Source organism: Antechinus flavipes, chromosome 2, assembly GCF_016432865.1.
Source record: "Antechinus flavipes isolate AdamAnt ecotype Samford, QLD, Australia chromosome 2, AdamAnt_v2, whole genome shotgun sequence".
Taxonomy (NCBI): Eukaryota; Metazoa; Chordata; class Mammalia; order Dasyuromorphia; family Dasyuridae; genus Antechinus; species Antechinus flavipes.
The window spans coordinates 493,905,829-493,926,591 of NC_067399.1; the positions used below are offsets into that span (position 1 = coordinate 493,905,829).

Genomic DNA, 20,763 nt, shown 5'->3' on the forward strand with positions numbered 1-20,763 from the left:
TTGTTTAAAGTTTATAGACTCCAGGTTAAAAATACTTATTCTATATAATCCTTGTGGGGCATTGTTTTCAGTTCCCTTACCATCTCAGTCACTTTCCTCTGCACCATTTATTTATTACTTTGTTTATCTAAATTGTCAGAACCTCATCTAAAATAGAGTATAATATACTCACCACAGTAGAATTGTGGCATTTCATGATCTAGCTCAGCATTATCCCGTAACATAAAGGCCTATAACTTGTGGCTCCAAAACTGCCTGCAGTGATGATAGATTTGCCGAGCCGAGAAATGGCGGAACACCACATTGCTTCTTGCCGTGTCTGCTGCCACCTGCTGAAGAAGAGCTGTTAGTTTTCTGCATATCTATACAGCAAGAAACCATACCACAACATTAAAAATTTATTACATTTGGCACATGTCAACTTGACTAGCATAACACTGATTAATGTGGAGATTTTTAAAAATATATTTTTTAAGTTTAATTGAGGACAAATTAATAGAATTTTAAAAGACTTTTAAAAATGGAAATTGGGGCAGAGATAAGCAATAAAACATTTTAAAATATAGGTACTACATTTTACAGGACTAGTCTGATGATTAATAACATATGTTTCACTTGAACAAAAGGTTTCTGATTACTGTATATGGAAAGTAACTACCAGTAGGAAGGCAATAGTAATACATTTCAATAATATATTTGGCATAATATTTTTTTTATTTTTAAAGCATTTAAACTTTGTTGAACTTGAAGTCTTTGAAGTCATAAGGGGAAGTTCCAGAAAATTTAAATAGTCATGGTTTTTAGCTTCTTCTGGTATCTTTCAGTTTTATCAATAATAAGAATCTCTTTGCACTTGAAAAGTTTCTAGAGGATTTCCAGGAAAAATACAACAAAAGAGAGCTAATGAAAATTGGATCCATGATCTCTGATAAATCCAATAACCTTTCATGTTCTTGACCAAACATTGTGCTTATCTGAAAACTTATCTGAAGCTTATCTTACTTTATTTTTTTTAATTTCTCCTTGAAAAGGAATTTTTTCCTTTTCAAATTCCACCAAAGTAAAGGTTTTGGAAGAAGTATCCATTCAAACTCTATGTGCTCATTACTGAAAGTGACAGTAGATACAGAAAGTAGATATTTTCCCCAGTGACCAATTTTGTAGGATGACCTGTAATCAAATCATGAGTTTAATTCACTCTACTATCTTTATAGAAATCAATCATTCCGCTTTTGTCTGTCTCTAAGCTACTAAGTTCTAACAAGTATTTAGAACTTTTTGAAACACTATTAAATTAAGACTCTAAAGTTCTTATTTCACTTCTTTTCACTTGAACCATTTTTGTCTTCCTTTTATTATCCAAAAGAAGTCTTTCCTAACCATTACTAAAGTTGAATAAATTTTTTCCTATTCTAATTATTTTGCTCAACATTTATTTTGCAGTATATTAACTCTTACTTCATGTTGACTTGCATATGCTTTTCTCAGTAATTGTAAAGTCGTATTATTATGGGTATTTAGATATCGCAAATGGATTGATTGCCATTAGTCAGCCCCTGAAAAACACTTATTTCATGATAAAGGAGAGAGTGTAGAAGCTAGTCATTGTAGGTTCTTTCTTGCTTTTTGTCCTGCCTGGACTAAATATTAAGCTTACTCTAGAGGTGTTCTTTGAGCTAAGATTATCATTGTTTTCATTTACTTCTTTTGTACTATATATTAAGGGAAAAGTTAGTCTTAGCAAATAGAAGTTGACTATCCAAAAATGATTGCATATGTTTCTTTCTCACCTCTGCCACTGTCATACCATGCTCAAAGTATTGGGTTGGCTCATCTTTAATTAGATTTACATACGTTTCTTGCACCACTTTGATTTTTTTATCCTAATTAGTGTCCAATATAGAGGACAAAGCAAATGAAAACAAACAGAAAATATAGCCTCAGCTATTTCTTGGACATTTGAAACTTAATGTCCTAGGAACATCTCAAACTCTGCATGTCAAAATGCAGAATTCTCTACTTCTATTCCCCAAACCCATGCCTCTTCCTAATTTCTATTTTAATAATCCAGATTCATAGCCTCTGTTTTTTATTCCACCTTATTTCACGTATCTAATCTATTGTAAAGTATTTTTCTACTACTTACCTCCATGTCTCTCAAATCTTTCCCTAGTCTAACCATGTCTTGTCCATCCTTTGTTCCCTGCCTCACCCTTACTCTCCAGCTCTAGACTGCAGAGAAGATAGATACCAACTCTCATTGCTAAAAGAAGTTCTCTGTATTAATGAAATCACCAGGCTAGTGCTTATCTCAATTGTAAGCTTCTTAAGGATAGTTACTTTTTCACTTTTGTCTTTCTATCCCCAACACCTATCATAGTAACTGACATATAGAAGGCTTTTGACAAATGCAATCTGTTTGATTGTTTGATAGCAAAGGCCTTCCTAGTTTTAAAGATGTTTTTCAGAATGTGTGTATACATATATATATATATATATATGTACATATATATGTATGCAAATATGTATATGTATATATGTAATGTGTGTGTGCATAAATCCCTGCCACCCCTTTTCAACCATCTTGTTTGAAACAAGTTCTTTAACATAAGCAACAAAAGGAAGGACACCTGGTATGCAGGTGAATGGAAGCATTAATGAAACAACTCATTTCAAAAAGGTTACATATTAGGTATGATAAGGCAATAGCCTTCCCTGCTCAAAATGGAAGTATTTGATAGTTATTATTTCCCTAACTTATCTATGCTATGTTTCTTAACAGTAATACCTTAGAGTTATATGTAGCCTTTGTTCTCAAGAATTCAAGATATTTTCATACTGTCTTCATTCCCCAAATATTTACAAATTCAGGGATAAAATGTTATTAATTCAATCAGTAATTAAAATAACTCTTGCCAGGAAGTTTTTCCTAACTTCCTGTTGTCACCTAAACATTGAAAACTTCATGTAGAACCTTCCGAATCAGAAAGAACAGGAAGGAAGCTACTTCCATTGACCATTAGTGAAGATGGATATGGTCAGTAGAACCGTATTTTGTGAACCAGTCATAGAACTAGAAAAGTTGGGTGTGAATAATGAAAAATGAAATTTTTTAGAGAGTTGACATTAGAATAATGATGACAGAGATAGAAGGTATTAGAATTAGAGGTTTTTAGGGTGAAAAATAGTTAATGGCTACTGAAAAGGAAGAATTAAATGATATGGAAGGAAACTATGTTATGGAACTGTTCTTATCCAAGCCTATGGACAGTCATACATATGGCCTTAGATGAGCTAGTGATAGTTTAAGAAATGTAAGTCACTGTACAGTGCTGAAAATAGGAACTCTGCAGCAATCACATATTACCTTGTTGATCTCACATCTGTGCATATAAAGTCACATTGTATAGACTTACTGTGGCACCTACATTTCTTTCTACTGATAAATTGTGTGGCATAATAGAAAGAGCATTAGGGTTCAAACCCTAAATTTAATTTTGACTCTAGGAAATTTACTGTCTAATTGAAAGCAAGTAATTGTTTTCCTTATGTATAAATTAGAAAAGATAATATACTATTTCCTTAGTGGGTATTGTACAGAAATTTTTTATAAATCTTAAAGTGCTAGATAAATATAATTTTGGGAGAAAAAAATAACTAGGCATTGTAAGAGGAAGAGATAAGAAGGGGCCAGCTAGTACAAAGGCGTAGAAATGGAAATTGGAATGTTGATGTATGAAGAGAAAAAGGCCATTGGCTAGACTGCACAGTACATAATGGATGTTCTAGAGAATAAGGCTCAGTATTTCTGAACAGGAAGAGACAAATATGTGCTCTAAGAAAACGACTGGCAGCTGTGTGGAGGATGGTTTGGAGAAAAAAATAGATGAGGAAAGGAGACTAATTATAAGAAAAGAGTAGAAAGACTTGGAAAAGAAAAGGGAAGGAAAGAAACTTATAAGAAAGAATGGGGAGAGCAAAAACTAAAGTCTAGGCAGAAAATATGAATAAACCATTTACTCTGGCCAACTTTGTTTTCTTTTCTTTTTTTTTTTTAATTAAAATGGATTTTTAAATTTCCTCTGTGGTACAAGTGATTTTTCTCAAAGTTAATTTTGTGAAGTGCATAGAAATTATTGTTTATATGTGTTCTATTTTAAAAAGAAGTACTTGCCTCTAGGGGGCACACAAACAGTGTCTCACCTTAAACTCCCAACTATGATGGATCTATATATGCATGCAAAAAATACTTCTGAAAGAATAGGCTGCTAGCATGTGGTTTTAAAAAATATATACACAAAATGTGACTTGTGATCTGTTACTCCAGAACCCAAGTTAGAAGAAGGGAAAGGAAATGGAAAGGGAAAGAAAGGAAAGGAAAGGAAAAAAGAGGAGAGAAGAGTGGAAAAAAAGGGAGGATAAAGGTGAGGAAGAGAAAGGAAGGGGAGGAAAGGGGAAGGAGAGGGAAAGGGGAAGGAAAGCAATACTCAATATGTGCATTTCCTCCACTTTAGACTCTAGAGAAAAAAATGGGTATTGAAATGGTAACTAGAACTTATTCACCCTTGCAGATGAGTTCTAATATTTGTTTATCATATATAAATGTCTCATTTGGGTAATTTTTATATCTTTTTGAACTAAATATTTTTAAAGCTTTTTTTAATGAATTTAACAAACATTTTAAAATAAAGAATAGAAAAAGAAAATATATATATGAAACTATGAACTTTTGTTGCATTTTATTTACATGCTAGTAATGCAACTATCTTTTTCAGATGTATCCCTTTCTAAATTTTATTTTGCTGTCTTCTGTATTTTTTTAAATTATTTACTAAAAGCTATTTTAAAGAGGAGAGGAATACTCTGCCCAAATTGGAAACATTAGTAGTAATTATTTCTGAATATGCACAGTTTTTCTGCTTAAAGAAATTTGAAAACTGCTTAAAATGCTTATGCAACTTTTAAATGAGAACTTCAAAACTTTGTTTTCAAACTTTGTGTCTCAGTTTTGTTTGAAGTATTTTCTACATTGAATCTAGATTAACAATGCTAGTAATTGGCAGAGGTCCATCATCCATGTACACGGCCACTATCTGAATGGTTTATTTAGATCATTAGCTTCTTGTGGCAGAAGCCAGGAAAATGTGCCCTGTGCTGCCAGAACCTGACTGCATTTTGTTCATAAATAGCAATTAATGATAATAGTTTGTTACTTTTGCTAATGAGCTGGTCTTTGTGGTACTAGTTTCCTTGGTTTTGGTAGTTAAAGACCTGCCTTGTCAGAATTACAAAGATGATACCAAATTCATGCTTTATTAAGAACTTAGTTGAATATAATCAGTGATTTTTGAAGAGTATAAATGAACAATATGAGTTTTTTTTCCCATTGTTGCAATTCTAGCTCATACAGTAACTCCTGCCATTTAAATTAAGTATATGCAGAAGTCGTAATTTTATTTGTTGTTTAGAATTTTTGAGGTAATTTTGTTCATGTAGGCTACAGCTATTAAAAAAAACCCCAAGAACACCAAAACTCACATATTCCTTATTCTCCAGATTGTTAATTTCCTCTTCCCCATTAAGTTGTGTTTATCTTATTTATCTGTGAACATATAGTATACCATCACTACTATCTCTACCCAAAGTAGAATGTAAAGTCTTAGAGAGTAGGAACGATATCTTTTTTTTAAATCCCTGTATTTCTAGCTACTAGCACCGTACATGATATACATGATCAATCTAATAAACACTTGCTGATTGATTGATCGATTAATTGATTGTATAAAAAGCATTGGATCAGGTCTGAATTCTGAACCTTTCTTTTCCTTCCTGCCATTCCACGTCTCCTTTGATAAATTCATGAAAGCTTTTTTTATCTTCAGGGTTCATAGTGAGAGACTGCTTTGTAGGTGAAACTACCTTATCCTGAAATCCTTGAATCTCTCCTTGCATTGAATTCCATCCAATGTCGAATCATATCATATGGTGTTTTAGTGGAGAACTTGATTGGTGTGCTGGTTGGTATGAATGTTTGCCAAGACTCAGCTGATGAGCCTTTTTATATATATGATTTCTTAGGGGAAAGTTAAAGAAGGTTTTTAGATTTTTTTTTTTTTAAGAACAACAGATTTTTGCCTAGAAACTATAACAACAAAGGATCTATAAAAAATATTTCATTAATATTTAGATTTAGATCATTGTTATTTCCATAACAATTCCATGAGATATAAAAGACAAATATTACTATTCTTATTTTGTAAATGAGGAAAAGAGTACTTAAAGAGGATGTATCTTCTTCATTTATCAGACAAACATTTATTAAATGAATCTGTATTCCAGGCACTTTTCAGTACTGACATCCAATAGAATTTATTGTCAAGACTGTGGGAATTGAATGTGGTTCACAACATAACATTTTCACTCTTTTTGTTGTTGTTTACTTACATTTTATTTTCTCTCAATTTTTTCCTGGTTTGATTTTATTTTTTCTGTGTAGCAAGATAATTGTATAAACATGTATGCATATATTGGACTTAACATACATTTCTACCATGTTGAACATATATATTGGACTTCTTGCCCTCTAGGGGAGGGAGAGATGAAGGGGGTAGAATTGAAACACAAAGTTTTGTAAGGACTAATGTCAAAGAATTATCCATGCATATGTTTTGAAAAATAAAAAGCTTTAAAAATATATATTTCATTAAAAATACATAAAAGGACTTAATTCTCAGAAAGTACAAGAAACTTTTTTTTTTTAAGACCGCTTTTGATTTAGCATGACCATTTTAAAACAGTTCAGCTTAAGGCTGTTTTTTTTTTATGTATAATGTTCCATAGCAAAAGTTCTTTGTTTTTTCTAAGTATCAGGAAAAGTATGTTTTGTTGTAATTATATGTATATTTCATATGTATTGGTCTTTATTTTCTTGATGTATCTGTGATTTCTGTAACAAATACATATGTTTTATATATTTCAGGATATGTCATTTTCATTTAAAAGCTTAACTGAATTTTCCTCTATCAGGTTTTAACCCATAATCATTCTGTACCAGAAGTTCTTAACCTAGGGATTCCAAGAGTTCATGGACTTGGAAGGGAAGAAAAATGCGCGCGCGCGTGTATACATGTGTGTATGTGTGTCTTATTTTCGTGTGTGTGTATCTTATTTTCACTAATCTCTGACTTCTAATCTTATGTATTTTATTTTATGCATTTTAAAATATTCTAAGAAAGATTTGTAAACTTCATCAGGCTGTTAAAGGAGTCTATGATACAATAAGGTTAAGGATCTCTCTTCTATTAACAGTTAATTTTCTTTATCCTGTTTCCAATAACCCAATAGCAACTGCATAGCCTTTTTTTGGAAAGGAGCAGCTCTTTTAGGACAATCAGAATGGAAATGACTCTTTGCTGGTATTTCTATTAAATAGGTCAACAACAATTTTGGTGAAAATATTTTCAAAATGTATGCTATACAGTAACCTATACAATTAGAGAAGCTTTTTTATCCCTACTGTGTTATTAACAAGGCTAACGAATCAGCTCTATCTAATAAGTTTTATAGGTGCTTTTTAACTCTACTAATATCTTTTAAAATTTCTTAGTGATTATTTGTGAGAATATTTTTTTAAAAAAACAATGAAAGGTTTCAAAACATTTTGAGGATTGAGTACTTTATAAAGGAAAAGATGGGTGGGAATGTGAAAGATGAAAAACTGAGGTATTATTTTTGTAGTGAGGTATAGTTTGTTTTTTTTTTTTTTTGTTTTTTGTTTTTTTTTTTTTTATCAGACTCATTTCAGCATGTGCAGTTTATCCTCTTTTAGGGCTTTCTGAAGAATGAAAAGGACAATGCATTGCTGTCTGCCATTGAGGAGTCCAGAAAACGGGTGAGTAAGAAAACAGAATTTCAAATGGAAAGCTATTTTGAGAGACTCAGCATATACTGTCATTAAAGAAATTTGACTTTAACTGTGAGGAGTTAATGTTCTTTAACTCAAGTTATTTTCTACTAATAGAATTTAATCCAACCACAAAAGTTCTGTGTATATATATAAGGAAACATGTTGATTCCATCATGGTTTGTATAAACCTTGCTGGTTATCTAACTTTAGATAATGACTGAAGTTGAAGGTCCTGTTAAATTATTTACTAAGTGGAAAAAACATTTATATTATATTATATATCTATTACTGGCTACTACACATAATTACATATCTACTATTGGCTATATTTTTATAGTTAAGGGAATAATTACATACCTGTTGAAGTACTAGATCCTGAAAAGATCCAATACTATTTAAGGGACTCATTTTTTTGTTATCATGGACCTCTTTTGCAAAATAATATTTTTAAATGCCTGAAATTATATGCATACAATTTCAAAGGGAGACAATTATAGTGAGATACAGTTATCAAAATATTATTGAAAACAAGTCAATGGATCTCAAGTTAAGAACTCTTAATTTAAAGAGATTTTCAAGTATCTGTTCCTATAAACATTCTATCTTTTTTTACCACCACTTTTTGAGTTAGTAACACCTTCAAGTATTTCAAAAATGGATTTGATAGTGAATTCAGTAATAATTCAAAATAGACAGTTATGATTATTAAAATTCTCCATGAAAATGAGGGAGAATATTTATCACAGTGAATTATCTCTAATTATTTCCAATATACATGTTATTTTTATCTGTTAGGGATCAAAGTGAAATGAATGAAGGAATGTCACATATCATTTCTGAATATTATGTTTACAAGTAAAATGATATTTTGAGATTTCCAATAATTTCTTATTTGCCTGCCTTCCTTTTTTCCTAAATGTAAATGTACTAAGTTTGAAAAGTCCATACTAAAGATAATTTTTATGTGGTTGAAAATATACTTTGTATTTAAGCACTAACAGTTAACACTGATTTAAAGTGGCTCTCTATAGGCCTAAGAAGTGTTCTAAAAATATTAGCAAAATTAATGCTCACTAAGTTCTTTAAAATTTAACACTTTGTTTAACTAGAGTGTTGATTCTAACTTGATTCAGATCTCCAAAATAGGAAAAATAATTCATGCTCTCAGATTTCACCAAAATTTGATGGAATTAAATCATGATTGTTAAATGCCACCAAGCCTTATTAATTCATTTACCCTGTGAATGTTTTTCTGCATTTGGCAGTCTCCAAACATTATGCCATACTGAGACTAAATGTGCAGCCAACCAAAACATTATGGATAACATGTACATATCTGTTTGTGTGAGACACATTCCAGTATTATAAGTTGGCCTGGAGGGAGAACTTTTAACTTGTATAGCAGATATAAAGATGCTAAAAAGCAAAAATCCTATCCAAAGGTGAATATATATCTGGCATTTCAGTAAGTAGATAGAGGGGAGGTTTCATGCTAGAGTAACTTGCCAATATCATGTTGAAAGCCAAGAAAGCAGACACACAAATTACAGAACCGCAAATGTGCTATATCTTTTCCATTTGATGAATCCCAGCAAAAACAGAACAACGTTACCAGAACATATGCACAGTTCCCAGAAGTCAGCAACAGCACAATAATAAATTGGCATTAAATCAAAACAGGTTACCCTCTTTCCTGAGAAAAATGGGAGCCCAAATATCCACCACCTGTTCTTTACTTAGTTATCCAATATGCTGAACCTCTTTCTAATGCTTTATGTAACATAAAATTCTTTTATTTAATATAACTTGAAAACATCCTACTTCCCTTTACTTTAGTTTAGCCTGTGTATTTGCCTTAAAATTTCTTATAATTCCCTTTACTTGGTTTTTAAATCTGTGGTGCCTTATTTTCCCTCTCTATGTTACTTCCCTCCTCCCTTTTAATTTGTATTCCTATGGCAACCTTCCAATTTGTCTTTCTCTCTTGAGCTTCTTTTTAACTTGCTCCTGATAGTCTAACCCTCCTGCTTCACTTCATGCTTACATTTCTCCCATCTCCTGTCCTGTTAATGGTAGTATCAGTGAAGTTCCTCTGGCTATCTCATTATTGCCTCTTGTTGATAGTCTTCTTTACACTTAATAAGGATGTGAAGATTGGTAACATATAAGTTAGATTAAGACATTTATGTGAGTGATCTTCCCCAGTTATCTCCTGAGTTAGATGTGCTATTATCTTTGATTTAATTAGAATTAGAGGGTTGGGAAAAACCTGGACAGGGAAGCAAAGGAGAAGAAAAGTTATTTTTATTGATAGTTGAAAGTTTCTTAAATGAAGGTTTTCGACATTTTCACAGAAATTGCTTAGTGGAACTATGATAATATGTCTAAGTTGTAGGATTCTGAGCTAGCAAACTATCTTAGTCATGTATAAGGATCTGGAAAGTGTGGTGACCTGTTTAAAATTTAAGGAATTTTAATTGTTTTAGGGAAAGCAAAAGGATCTTGGTATTTGGGTTTTATTGGGATCAATTTTCTGTAGCCTCTGTCCCATATGTGATCTGGAGGATTCCCATTTTCTTCTTGATAGATTTCTCTTTGGAATAGCAGATTCCCTTCATTATCAATGTGTGTTTTCTATTTAATCAAGATTCACAGTTTGGGTACAAAAGAAATTGCCTAAATTGGGACATCTTTGCTAATTTTTTTTATTAACCAAAAATCCACTTTTTAAGTGGGTGCCCTTAATAATTTCTTAATTGTCTTTTTTTACTCCCAAAACTCTCTCTTGGGCCTTCTCTCCTCTCCTATACTGTAACCTCATCATCTTTATACTAATAATCCTCAGATATACTTAATCTAGTCCTAACCTCTAGTCTTTTATCTCCAAATGTTTGTTAGGTATCTCAAACTACAGAGCTGTACATATCTCAATTTAAGCTTGCCTAAGATAGAAGTCACTATCTTCCACCCCACCCAACTCCCCAAACTCTTCTCTCTTCCCTGTTTTTATTTTGGGGAAATCAAAACAGGAGGACACCTCTATCTTCCTGGTCACCTAGATTTACAATCTAAGTGTTCTCTCTGCTTCTTATCCACACTCACATTCGGACTGCTTTCAAATCTTGTCATTTCTCCCCTTATGATACCTTTGATACAAGTCCCTTCTCTTCTTTCATGTTGTTGCCTCTGGTATAGGCCCTCATTCCCTCACTCCTGACCTGTTAAAAATAACCCATTTTGTGTTTGGGAGGTGGGAGGGTGGGGGTGTATGCATTATGCCTGCCTCAAAACACGTCCATTTGAGTCTTTCTCTCCTCAGCTGTCAATTAATCTTCTTCACACTTAAGTCTGATCTTGTGTTTCTCTCCCCACCCCTTGCCTAGACAATAAATACCAATCACTCCCTATTCTCTCTAGGATCAAATATAAAATCCTATCGTTTTTGGCTTTAAAAGCCCCTTCATAACTTGCTCCCTTCCAAACCTTTCCTCTTTTTTGTTTTAATCCTTTCCATGTTTTTCACAAAGTAGTGACACTGGCTGTTGCTCATGTAGTGTACTTCAGCTCTTTCCTCTGTATCTTTCCATTAGTTGTTCCTCATTCCCAAAGTGTTCTCCCTCTTCACTTCTATCTTCTAATTAGGTGGCCTGGTGGATACTAGGAAATCAGAAAGACCTAAGTTCAAATTCTGCCTCAAACATTTAGCTATAATGACCCTAGATAGTCATTTAGCCTCTGTCTACTTCAGTTTCCTCAACTGTAGAAAAGTTGATAGCACCTACCTTCCAGGATTGTTGTAAAAGTCAAATGAGATTGTATCTGTAAAGTGCTTAGCAAATAGAATATTTTAAAAATAGTACTGCCTTCATCTCTTCTGAAATTTCTTGATTTCTTTTAAGATTTAGTTCAAATCCTACCTTTTTAAAGAAGACTTTTCCTTGTCCTCCCTCTTCCCTACCCTGCTGCTAGTGCTCTTCTTTTGAAATTGCTTCTCATTTTCACTGGATATATCTTATGTGTACATATTTTTTAATATATTGTCTTTCCCATTAGAATATGTACTTTTTGAAGACCCTTTTTTATCTTCCAGTGCTTAATACAGTACCTCACACACTTAATAACTGCTTGTTAAGTGGCCAATTGAGGGTTAGTCTTGTTGACTAGCAGAAAGAAACAGAATGAGTTCCTCCCTGGTCTATTAATGAACTGGGTATCCATTAAAAACCAAAAAGTACCATATTATTAGCTTTTTTTTGCAAATACTAATAACAAGTTTTGAAACTTAACTGTCTTTGAACTCTCTTCTATTAGAGCTCACCCAATAACTTTTCACTTTACTGAAGATCTGCACAAAGAGAGGTTCAGAGTCAAGAATGCTCTGGGCTTGATTTCTGATTGATAGGAATCTCCTATGAACCAAGTAAGCAACGTATAGACTTAAAAACTGCATCCAGAGCAGTTTCATGCTTCAAAACAGTTTCTCCTTGCAAACTAATGTCCTTCCTCATTAGCTGTACTCATTTGGGAAAAGATCATCATAGGAGAATGTTCAGTATTATAACATCATCCAGATAACTCTTTGCCTTTCACTTGGTGCACAGCTAAATAAGAATCTGATTTTTCAGTTTGTGATTTACAATTTGTTCTGTGTCTATAGCAGATTGATTTGAAGTCATATTCACTAATTTTTACATAAATAGATCAAAATCAAGCTTATAACATCCCCCAAGCTTCTTCCTCTTTAGTGTTTGTTGTCTTTCTCTTTTTCACATTTTAACAAATAATTGAACCAAAACTAAACTACAAAATAATGGTAGGGTAATTAGTATGCCTAATAACTTCACAAAAGCTCATGTATAAATATATTATCAGTATAAATGATCTATGTTGCCAAAAATTAAAGCAGGCATTACTAACAATCATTCCCTTGGTGCTGCCTAATTAGATGCCAATCTGATTCTAAATGAAATAGCTTTTTGAAAAGTGTATTTAAGCTGATAGGAAACCTGGTCTGCCAATTAGAAAATAATAGGTTGAATGCTCCTGGTACAGTATGTTTCTCTATTAAGTGCTTTAATTTCTTCTTAGTGTTTATCTTTTCCTTCTGTGTGCCTTGGCTTTTTGGCAGGAGAGTTTGCATTGACACCAACAGACAGAGGTAGTAGGGTTTGCCAGATATACAGTAGTGAATCTGAGTAGAACATTTAGTAACCTAATTACAGAATAATCTTTATTTTTTATAATGGGTTTAATTCTTCTTATGAAAATGCCTTTGAAGATCACTCAATAAATTTTTTAAGTTTATGTTTTACCACCTGGCATTTTTAGGACCATAGGTTTTTTTCAGTTAATGATCATAGGTAGTTGAAAGGGACTTGAGAGCCCAATATTTTCATTTTACAAATGAGGAATGAGGCAGAGAGGTAAAGAGACTTGCTCAAGCAGACACAGGGACCAACAGCAGATTTGAACCTAGATCATCTCTCTCTAAAACCAATCAGCTGCCTAGGATAAATATAATAAATAGAATGAATACAAAGGGATGGAAGGGAAGGGAAAAACAGAAAGAAAGAGAAAAAGTGTCTTATGTTACAATTGAGGAAACAGAAATATTAAGGTTGGGTGAAGTATGCTTTCCCATCAGAAAAGGCGTGAACTGTAGGTATGAAGCAAGGCATACGTTTTTACAGTAAGTGTTCATTTAATGACAAAAATGGAACTATTTATAGTTTCTAGCCCAGTACTTCTATTAATGGCTTTCATATCACACAACTCCTTTGTAATGCCTTCATTGCTAATTATGTCATTTCATTTGAATTTTTTCCCCTTAAATTCTTCTATTATAATCATATTTGAAAGCAAATTCTTTTAAGGTTTTTAACAGATGTTGTTTTCCTTTTATTTCTGGAGGAAACAGTAGCCTGTTTTTGTTTTTGTTTCTTTTGTGCTTTAGAGAAAGTTCTTTTGTTCTTTGCACATTAGCTTCATTAGCATTTGTTTTTTATAGACCTTCGGCATGGCTGAAGAATATCATAGAGAGTCAATGTTGGTGGAATGGGAACAGGTTAAACAACGGATTCTCCATACATTGCTTGCTTCAGGAGAAGATCCTCTCGACTTTACACAAGAGAATGAAGTAAGTCTAGTCCACAAGAAATGTGTATTAATAGCATCATATATCAACAATGTTAGAACTAAAATCAAAGAAATATTTAGCTCAAGGTCATTTAGATATTGATTTGTATATATACATATATTTATGAATGTATCTCAGGAGTTTTGAATAATAATTTTAAAATATCTTCGAAGTTAGGCCTTTAAAAGTTCTTTTTTATCTATTCTAAATAGATCTATTATGGGTAATCAATGTTTTTCAGGAGCAAATACATATTAAAGAATGTATAATCAGTGTGACTCAGAAATGCTGGCTTCCATTTTGTAATTCAGATCACTGTAGTCTAGGTCAGGGATGTCTAAATGGCAGGTCATTTCATGATATCTAGCTTGCAGAATAATTTTGTGCAGCAAATAAAGACTCCTAATATCAACAAATCTCTTCTGTTTAAAACTTTCTACTTGAATTTGAACCAGTTCCCAAATTAAAAGATATCAGGGAATGGTCCATATACAATCTATAGATCATGTTTCCTTGTTACCAACCAGAACCTCCAAGGAGGAAAAAATGTATTAAACCCTACACCAGCCCAATTTTTCAGTTTTACTTCTTCATGAAGCTAGGCAGATAACTAGAGCAATTTACTGCACCATGAACTTCATTTTAAAAAATGGTGTTAATAGGCTATAGTCTGTAGTGGGATTTGGAAATAATTAAAAGTTGTTAATAAGATGTTCTTTTCTGGTAGTTTGTCTCTTAAAAATAGACTAGTCTACTTTGCAGACTATTCTTTAACAACCTAAGGGATCCCATTGGATTGTAGTTTATTGATTGGTGATACACTGTATTGTGACCTCCCAACAGGGTGGATAACATTGCTGTCATCCTAGCACATTGTGCAAGTGATACTCATTCCAGATTAGTCAAGATAATAACAATTTCTGCAGACACGGATTTCTGGTCATCTTACTAATGTAATGAAATCCTTCTGGATTATAGGAAGGGTAATGTGGCATATAGCCTAAATGGTGTATAAGCTTTCTTTACAGCAATATTTTCCATCTTATTTAAAAGTCTTCAGTTCAGATCCCTTGGAGATAGGTGCTGTTTTCCTCTTTATGTTTAAAATATCATTAGGCACAGAAAGTAAAAAGAAAACAAGTGTAATTTGATATTGAAATATTCTTCTAGTCACATTATTCTTTGGAAAAAGATAACTAAATTAAGAGCAGTTTTCAATCAAAAGTAGAAATTGTTTTTACTTGGGGAAGACCTGGTCACTGAAAGAAAATGTCAAAATTTGAATACTTAATAGAAGAGGATGTTGTATATAAAAAGTGAGGGAGGGGGAAAAAGAGACATGATAGAATTTGAAATATCCCTCTCTGCCAAACTGCTGTATAATTAAAGAGCAAGAGGCCATTCAGTCATAGTAGAGGCTGGCAAGTTTTAATAAAAGAAATGCTTCAATAGCATTAAGTTAATTTGTGAAATTAATTTCCTCAGGATGTCATCAAGAAAAATAACATAATATGATTGTTAAAGGAAATTCAGTAATTTTGTTGTTATTAATGATTTTTATAGGGTGGTCTGAATAAAATTGCATACTTAACAATTAAAAAAGGATAGCACCTGGTTAAGCACTTCATATGTTTCTTTGGTTTCAGTATTTGATTATAACAAACTGATTATCTAGAGAGAGCAAAGAAGGGGCTATGTCAAAGATCACATTAGCTAACTGATTCTACCTAATTGTTTTTATCATATATAATAAATGTCTTTTTTCCCCTTGAACACTCAATTAGCTCTTCTCTATTTAAATTCATTCCTATAACTCTATATTTGCTTTTGCTTTTATAGTCTGGGATGAAGATAGTAAAATATCTTCTTTTACCAAGTTATGAAAAAACCGAAGAGCAGGTTTCTTACTATTATCCTATGATAGAATTCTTTTCAGAATTCTCAGACATTATCAGTGTATCATTTCAAAAATGTTTTAGATCCTTGAAATATTTTTATCTAACCTTTCAGAGTCCATTAACTGTTAAAATGTTCTTCATCTAACTTTGGGCGTGCAGGTGATTCTTTAGAAAAATGTTTCAGTTAAATGGCATGCACATTACGAATTGGAGACAGAATCATGGATTTGGGAGGAACCATAGAGGGTCATCTAGTCTAACCTATGCCAAAATTAACTTCTACCACAATATGTTTGAAAAGTAGTCATTTATCCTTTGCTTACAGAACTCCTTGCTTCTGAAATGTAGTAAGTTCTACTTTGAGATAGCTAATTGTCTAAAAAAAAATTTTTTTTTCATTATGTCAAGCCTAAATTTGTATTTCTGGTATAGTGGAAAAAGCACTGGATTTGGAATCAGAGGACATGGATCAAATACCAGCTCTGTTACTATTTATGGAACCTTGGGCAGGTCATTTAACTTCTCTGTCTCAGTTTTTAAATATGTAAAATTTATTTATTGGACTCAGGATGATCTCTGAATCTCCTTCTAGCTCCAAATCTATGTTCCTGTGATCCACTACTGCTCATACTTTTGCCCTTTGTATTAGGTAGAACAAAATTAATCACCTTTCCATATTACAGTTTTTTCAAATACTTGGAAACCCCTACCCTAGTTTTTTTCTTCAGACTAAATAGCAAAATTGGTTTTTTTTTTCAGTCAGTCCTCATGTGGCACAATCTCAAAGCCCTTAACTGTCCTGGTTACCCTCCCCTGGGTATGCGCCAGCTTTATAAAATATGGCAGCCAGACCTGAACCTAATACTCTAGATATATTCACACTAGGGCAGAATGCAGTGGGACTATCACTTCCTTTGACTTGGATACCATTATATCTTTTTTAATGTAGCCTAAAATCCCATTAGTATTTTTGATTATTGTATCACCTTGTTGTCTCTTGTTGAGCTAGAAGTCACTTAAATCTCCAATAGATAATGAATGGATCATTGTACCTAACTCCATGTTTTGTATACAGAAAGGGCACTTATTTATTTGAATTTATGTACATTGATAATGTAAAAGTTGTTGGGAAAGAAGGCAGCAATTTGCCTGTGAGCAAGGATCTAAGACTCAGTGATTTCAGGTGGCAGTTTCAAAATTCAGTAAGTGCCCAGTTTAAGATGAAACAAATTTAAGGGACAAAGCTTTAGCCTTTAATGCTTCATTTGATTTAATAAACTAATCTTTCCAGGATATAATAATATTTAGTCACAGATTAGGAAGGGACTTAGAGGTCATGTAAATTCCTTCCCACCACATAGCTACTCTAATTCCCTCCTTTTCTTTAATTTAAGGAAAATATATTTCCAGAGAAATCATGACTTAGTCCTATTCAGACTATCAGTTAACATGTGACAAATTTGGAGTTAGAAATCAGTTCCCCTAATTCACAATCCAAAATGACATTATCAAAATGGTATTGTTAACATTTTTAAAGGGTTTTATAGATAATCATCTCTTATAACTTAACCTATCTTATTTTGTTTGCTATTTTGTTTATTAGTTGTTTTCTTTTTCTTAAGTGATAGGAAGAGAAGAAAAAGGATTTAAAAAGTATAACTTTATTATTCCACCTTCAGTCCCTCACTATATTTTATATATTTCTGAACTTTTTCTCCCTTAGGTTAGATGTTTTGGTAATTCAATCAATTCTGATAGTTTCTACTTGTTTACACATGGCCTAAAGATTCTGTTTCAACTTTGACCTCAAGTTTTCCATTTATTTCATAGTTTCTCTTTCTGTCTTTACTAAAAAAAAAAAAAAATACTATCTCTATCTTGTCTAGTATATATCTCTCTTCTCCTGTCATTTTCTTGTATGCCTCATTCAGGCCCCACTGCCATGAAATCCACCAATATTGATGGTGTTTGGAGCCATTTTTCCAGCGCATTATGTTAGCATACACTGCCAAACCATCAAGCTGCCCCTTTCTTTGGAATCCTGACAAAAGTTTGTCCAGTTGCACTGCTCAGGAATGTTCTTTTACACATCCTGTTGATGAATAATGCATATTATTTATGTGGAGCTTGGTACACAAGTGGAAAGGAAAGCTTATCGAAGGGCAAATGAAGGAGAAATACTTGGAGAAACAAGAACATTAAGCAAAATTAATTTAAATGGAAATGTGAGGCCAGAAAAACAACTTCTTTTTAAATGAGTAATTTCTTAAATTAGATTTTTTAGTACTAGAAAACACTTCTGATAGCTATTCAGCAATATTTAACTAAAACACATATGTTTTAGTAGATAATAATCAGAAACCAAATAAACACCACTTTTTATGTGCTTCCCTTCCCGTACCCCTATATCCTGCCCCCATCCCTTTTTGTGTTTTTGCTAGCACTCACTACTTTAGAAGATTATACCTTTCAGATACTTTTTCCCATTCCCTTTTGTGGCAGAACATCTGACCTTGGAGTAATATACATTACATTTATCTTTGATCCCTTCCTTCCCTACTCCCCACCAACTTTAGTCATATATATAATATGTAATTAATACCAATTGTTTAAAACATCCAGTTTTAAGTTAAATTTAAAATCAGAGATTAAATTGTCTATTATTAGGCATTTTTGTGATGTAAAGTGAGATAAGATGGACATTTCCAGCATGGAAAGATCAAAAGGCTGTGTAGGCTATATCTTTCTAGTATCTTTCTCTCCATTTTGCAGTGCAAGACTCATTTTTAGACAACATTTTTTTTTCCAAATTTTCAGTTTTCAGTGCTCTGTAATAATATTCCTTGAAGGGCAGCTAGCTGGTGCTTTGGATAGAGCACCAGCCCTAAAGTCAGGAGGATATGAGTTCAAATATGAACTCAGACACAAAACACTTCCTAGCTGTGTGACTCTGGGCAAGTCATTAACCCAATTGCCTCACCAAAATAATAATAATAATATCCCTTAAAACATCTTGAATTTTATCATAAATCCTCATTCTATAAAACAAATATTTAAAATTCAACGACATTAGAATTAGCAAATTTTAGAGGTGGAAGGGGAAATAAAGGTTCGAGAAATACACATAGCTAGTTAGGAAAAAAGCCAAGCTTACAACTCAGATAGCCATGACATAATGTTGCCTTTGAATTTAATTTTTTTGTGACCCCAAAGTCATATGTTCACCTTTGTTTTCTTTAAGTAAAATTACCATGGTTTTGGGTTTTTTGTTTTTAAAAAAAATATTTTTCATAAGGCCATTCTTTCCGCAATAAAATCATTATTAATCATTTTCTTCAAATCTCTTAATTGTATTTTCGTTCTTAGTTTGCCTTTGAGGTACTTCCTTCAGTCAGCACTTCTATGGTAGGTCTGGGTTTTTAACTGCCTAGCAAATTGCATATAAATTAAATGTCCACTGAGTCTTCCATCTCATGTGTTTGTTTCTCAGCATTAAATTCTACTTAATTTTTTACTCCATTTTCTGGCTTTTCTTTTCTTTTATCTGTTTCTTTACTGTCTTAGCAAAGATAATTTACTTGAAGCATTTACTGTCTGTGTGTTTTTGGTTGTAACACGACCTTGCCAAAATAATTTTCAATATAAAACCATTCCAATTCAGATGGGGTGGGGGGTGGGAAAGGAAGAAAGAATTGATTGTGCAGGAGGTTTTTGTTTTTTTTTTCTGTTTATAGCTTGCTAGAAATATACTTTTTAATTATAGATTCTAGTATGTAGTTTTCAACTTGTCAGACATTCATTATTAAAAGTAACAGTCACAGTGATATTTTAAAATCCTTTAAAATGACAAAATGAAGAAAATATTGTGATTCATAGAAGGAAGCTTTGTTTACATAACAATTCCAAATCACACAACTTTCTGTGACTTCTGTGTCCAAGTAAAATTCCTTCAGTGAATGAGAACAACGTAGTTTATCTAAAGCAGTCCAAAGAGAAGTTGCATGGTAGTAGTTCTTCGTTCACATCTGTTTCCCAGGAAACCTGCTTCAGCAGCTGCTTTGTTCTCAAGAACAAAGCATTTGGCATTTTTGAGAAGGACTCAAGGAATTTTGCCTTAGCTTTTGGTTCAGTGTGGAAGACATTGTATTTGAAATATATAAATTACGTTCCTAAGAGGCATTTTTTATATAACTGTTTATATGAAGAGTCATATATGTTTAATAAATTATGCTTTTTATAGTTAAGAAAAATGATTTCTTTATGTTTTACTTTTTACATGTCTTAGTCTCCTGACTAGATTGTAAGATTCCTGAAGTCAGGGATTATAATTTATTTCTTTGTGTCCCCTGTCCACAATGACTAACAGAGAGCTATGGATAAATAATAAGTATTCAGTATCCAAATTGGACTAATTTAACTGATCATAATTTTTTTAAGCATCTTAGTGCCAAAAAGTGAATCAGTAGCTACTATCTTATATAGGGCATAGATTAGAAATATATCTGTGAATATTGCTATTTCAAGACAATCTTGACATAATTAATGGTAGCATAAACAGGAAGATTTAAGTTTTATTATAGGCACAAAGGAAAAAGATACCTCCTGAGGGAGGATTGCTTGAGGTATAAACAGAAAGTTTGAAATAGTCTTATCTCAGAAATATCAGATGAGATACAAGACAGCTGACAGAGTTTTCTGTCCTTTTCAAGATAATTAAGGACCATATAACCTCTTAACTTAGATGGTTTTTAATCTAAACTCCTTAAATCATTTTGGGTGGAAAGAAAGGGCAAAAAAAAAATCATGAATATGTACTTTTTAAT

General features: G+C 32.5%; 1 protein-coding gene across 4 annotated transcripts in view; it reads left to right on the top strand.

Annotated features, from left to right (window-relative positions):
• NUP93 (nucleoporin 93) overlaps window positions 1-20,763 on the top strand; it is a 134,590-nt gene that overhangs the window by 71,292 nt on the left and 42,535 nt on the right. For 3 of the 4 annotated variants that reach the window (XM_051979887.1, XM_051979886.1, XM_051979890.1), the window contains 3 exons: window positions 7,829-7,891; window positions 13,914-14,042; window positions 19,307-19,345. In XM_051979887.1, the coding sequence (XP_051835847.1) occupies window positions 7,829-7,891; window positions 13,914-14,042; window positions 19,307-19,345 (231 nt within the window). The remainder of the gene's footprint in view (window positions 1-7,828; window positions 7,892-13,913; window positions 14,043-19,306; window positions 19,346-20,763) is intronic. The other variant, XM_051979889.1, reaches the window with a different exon arrangement.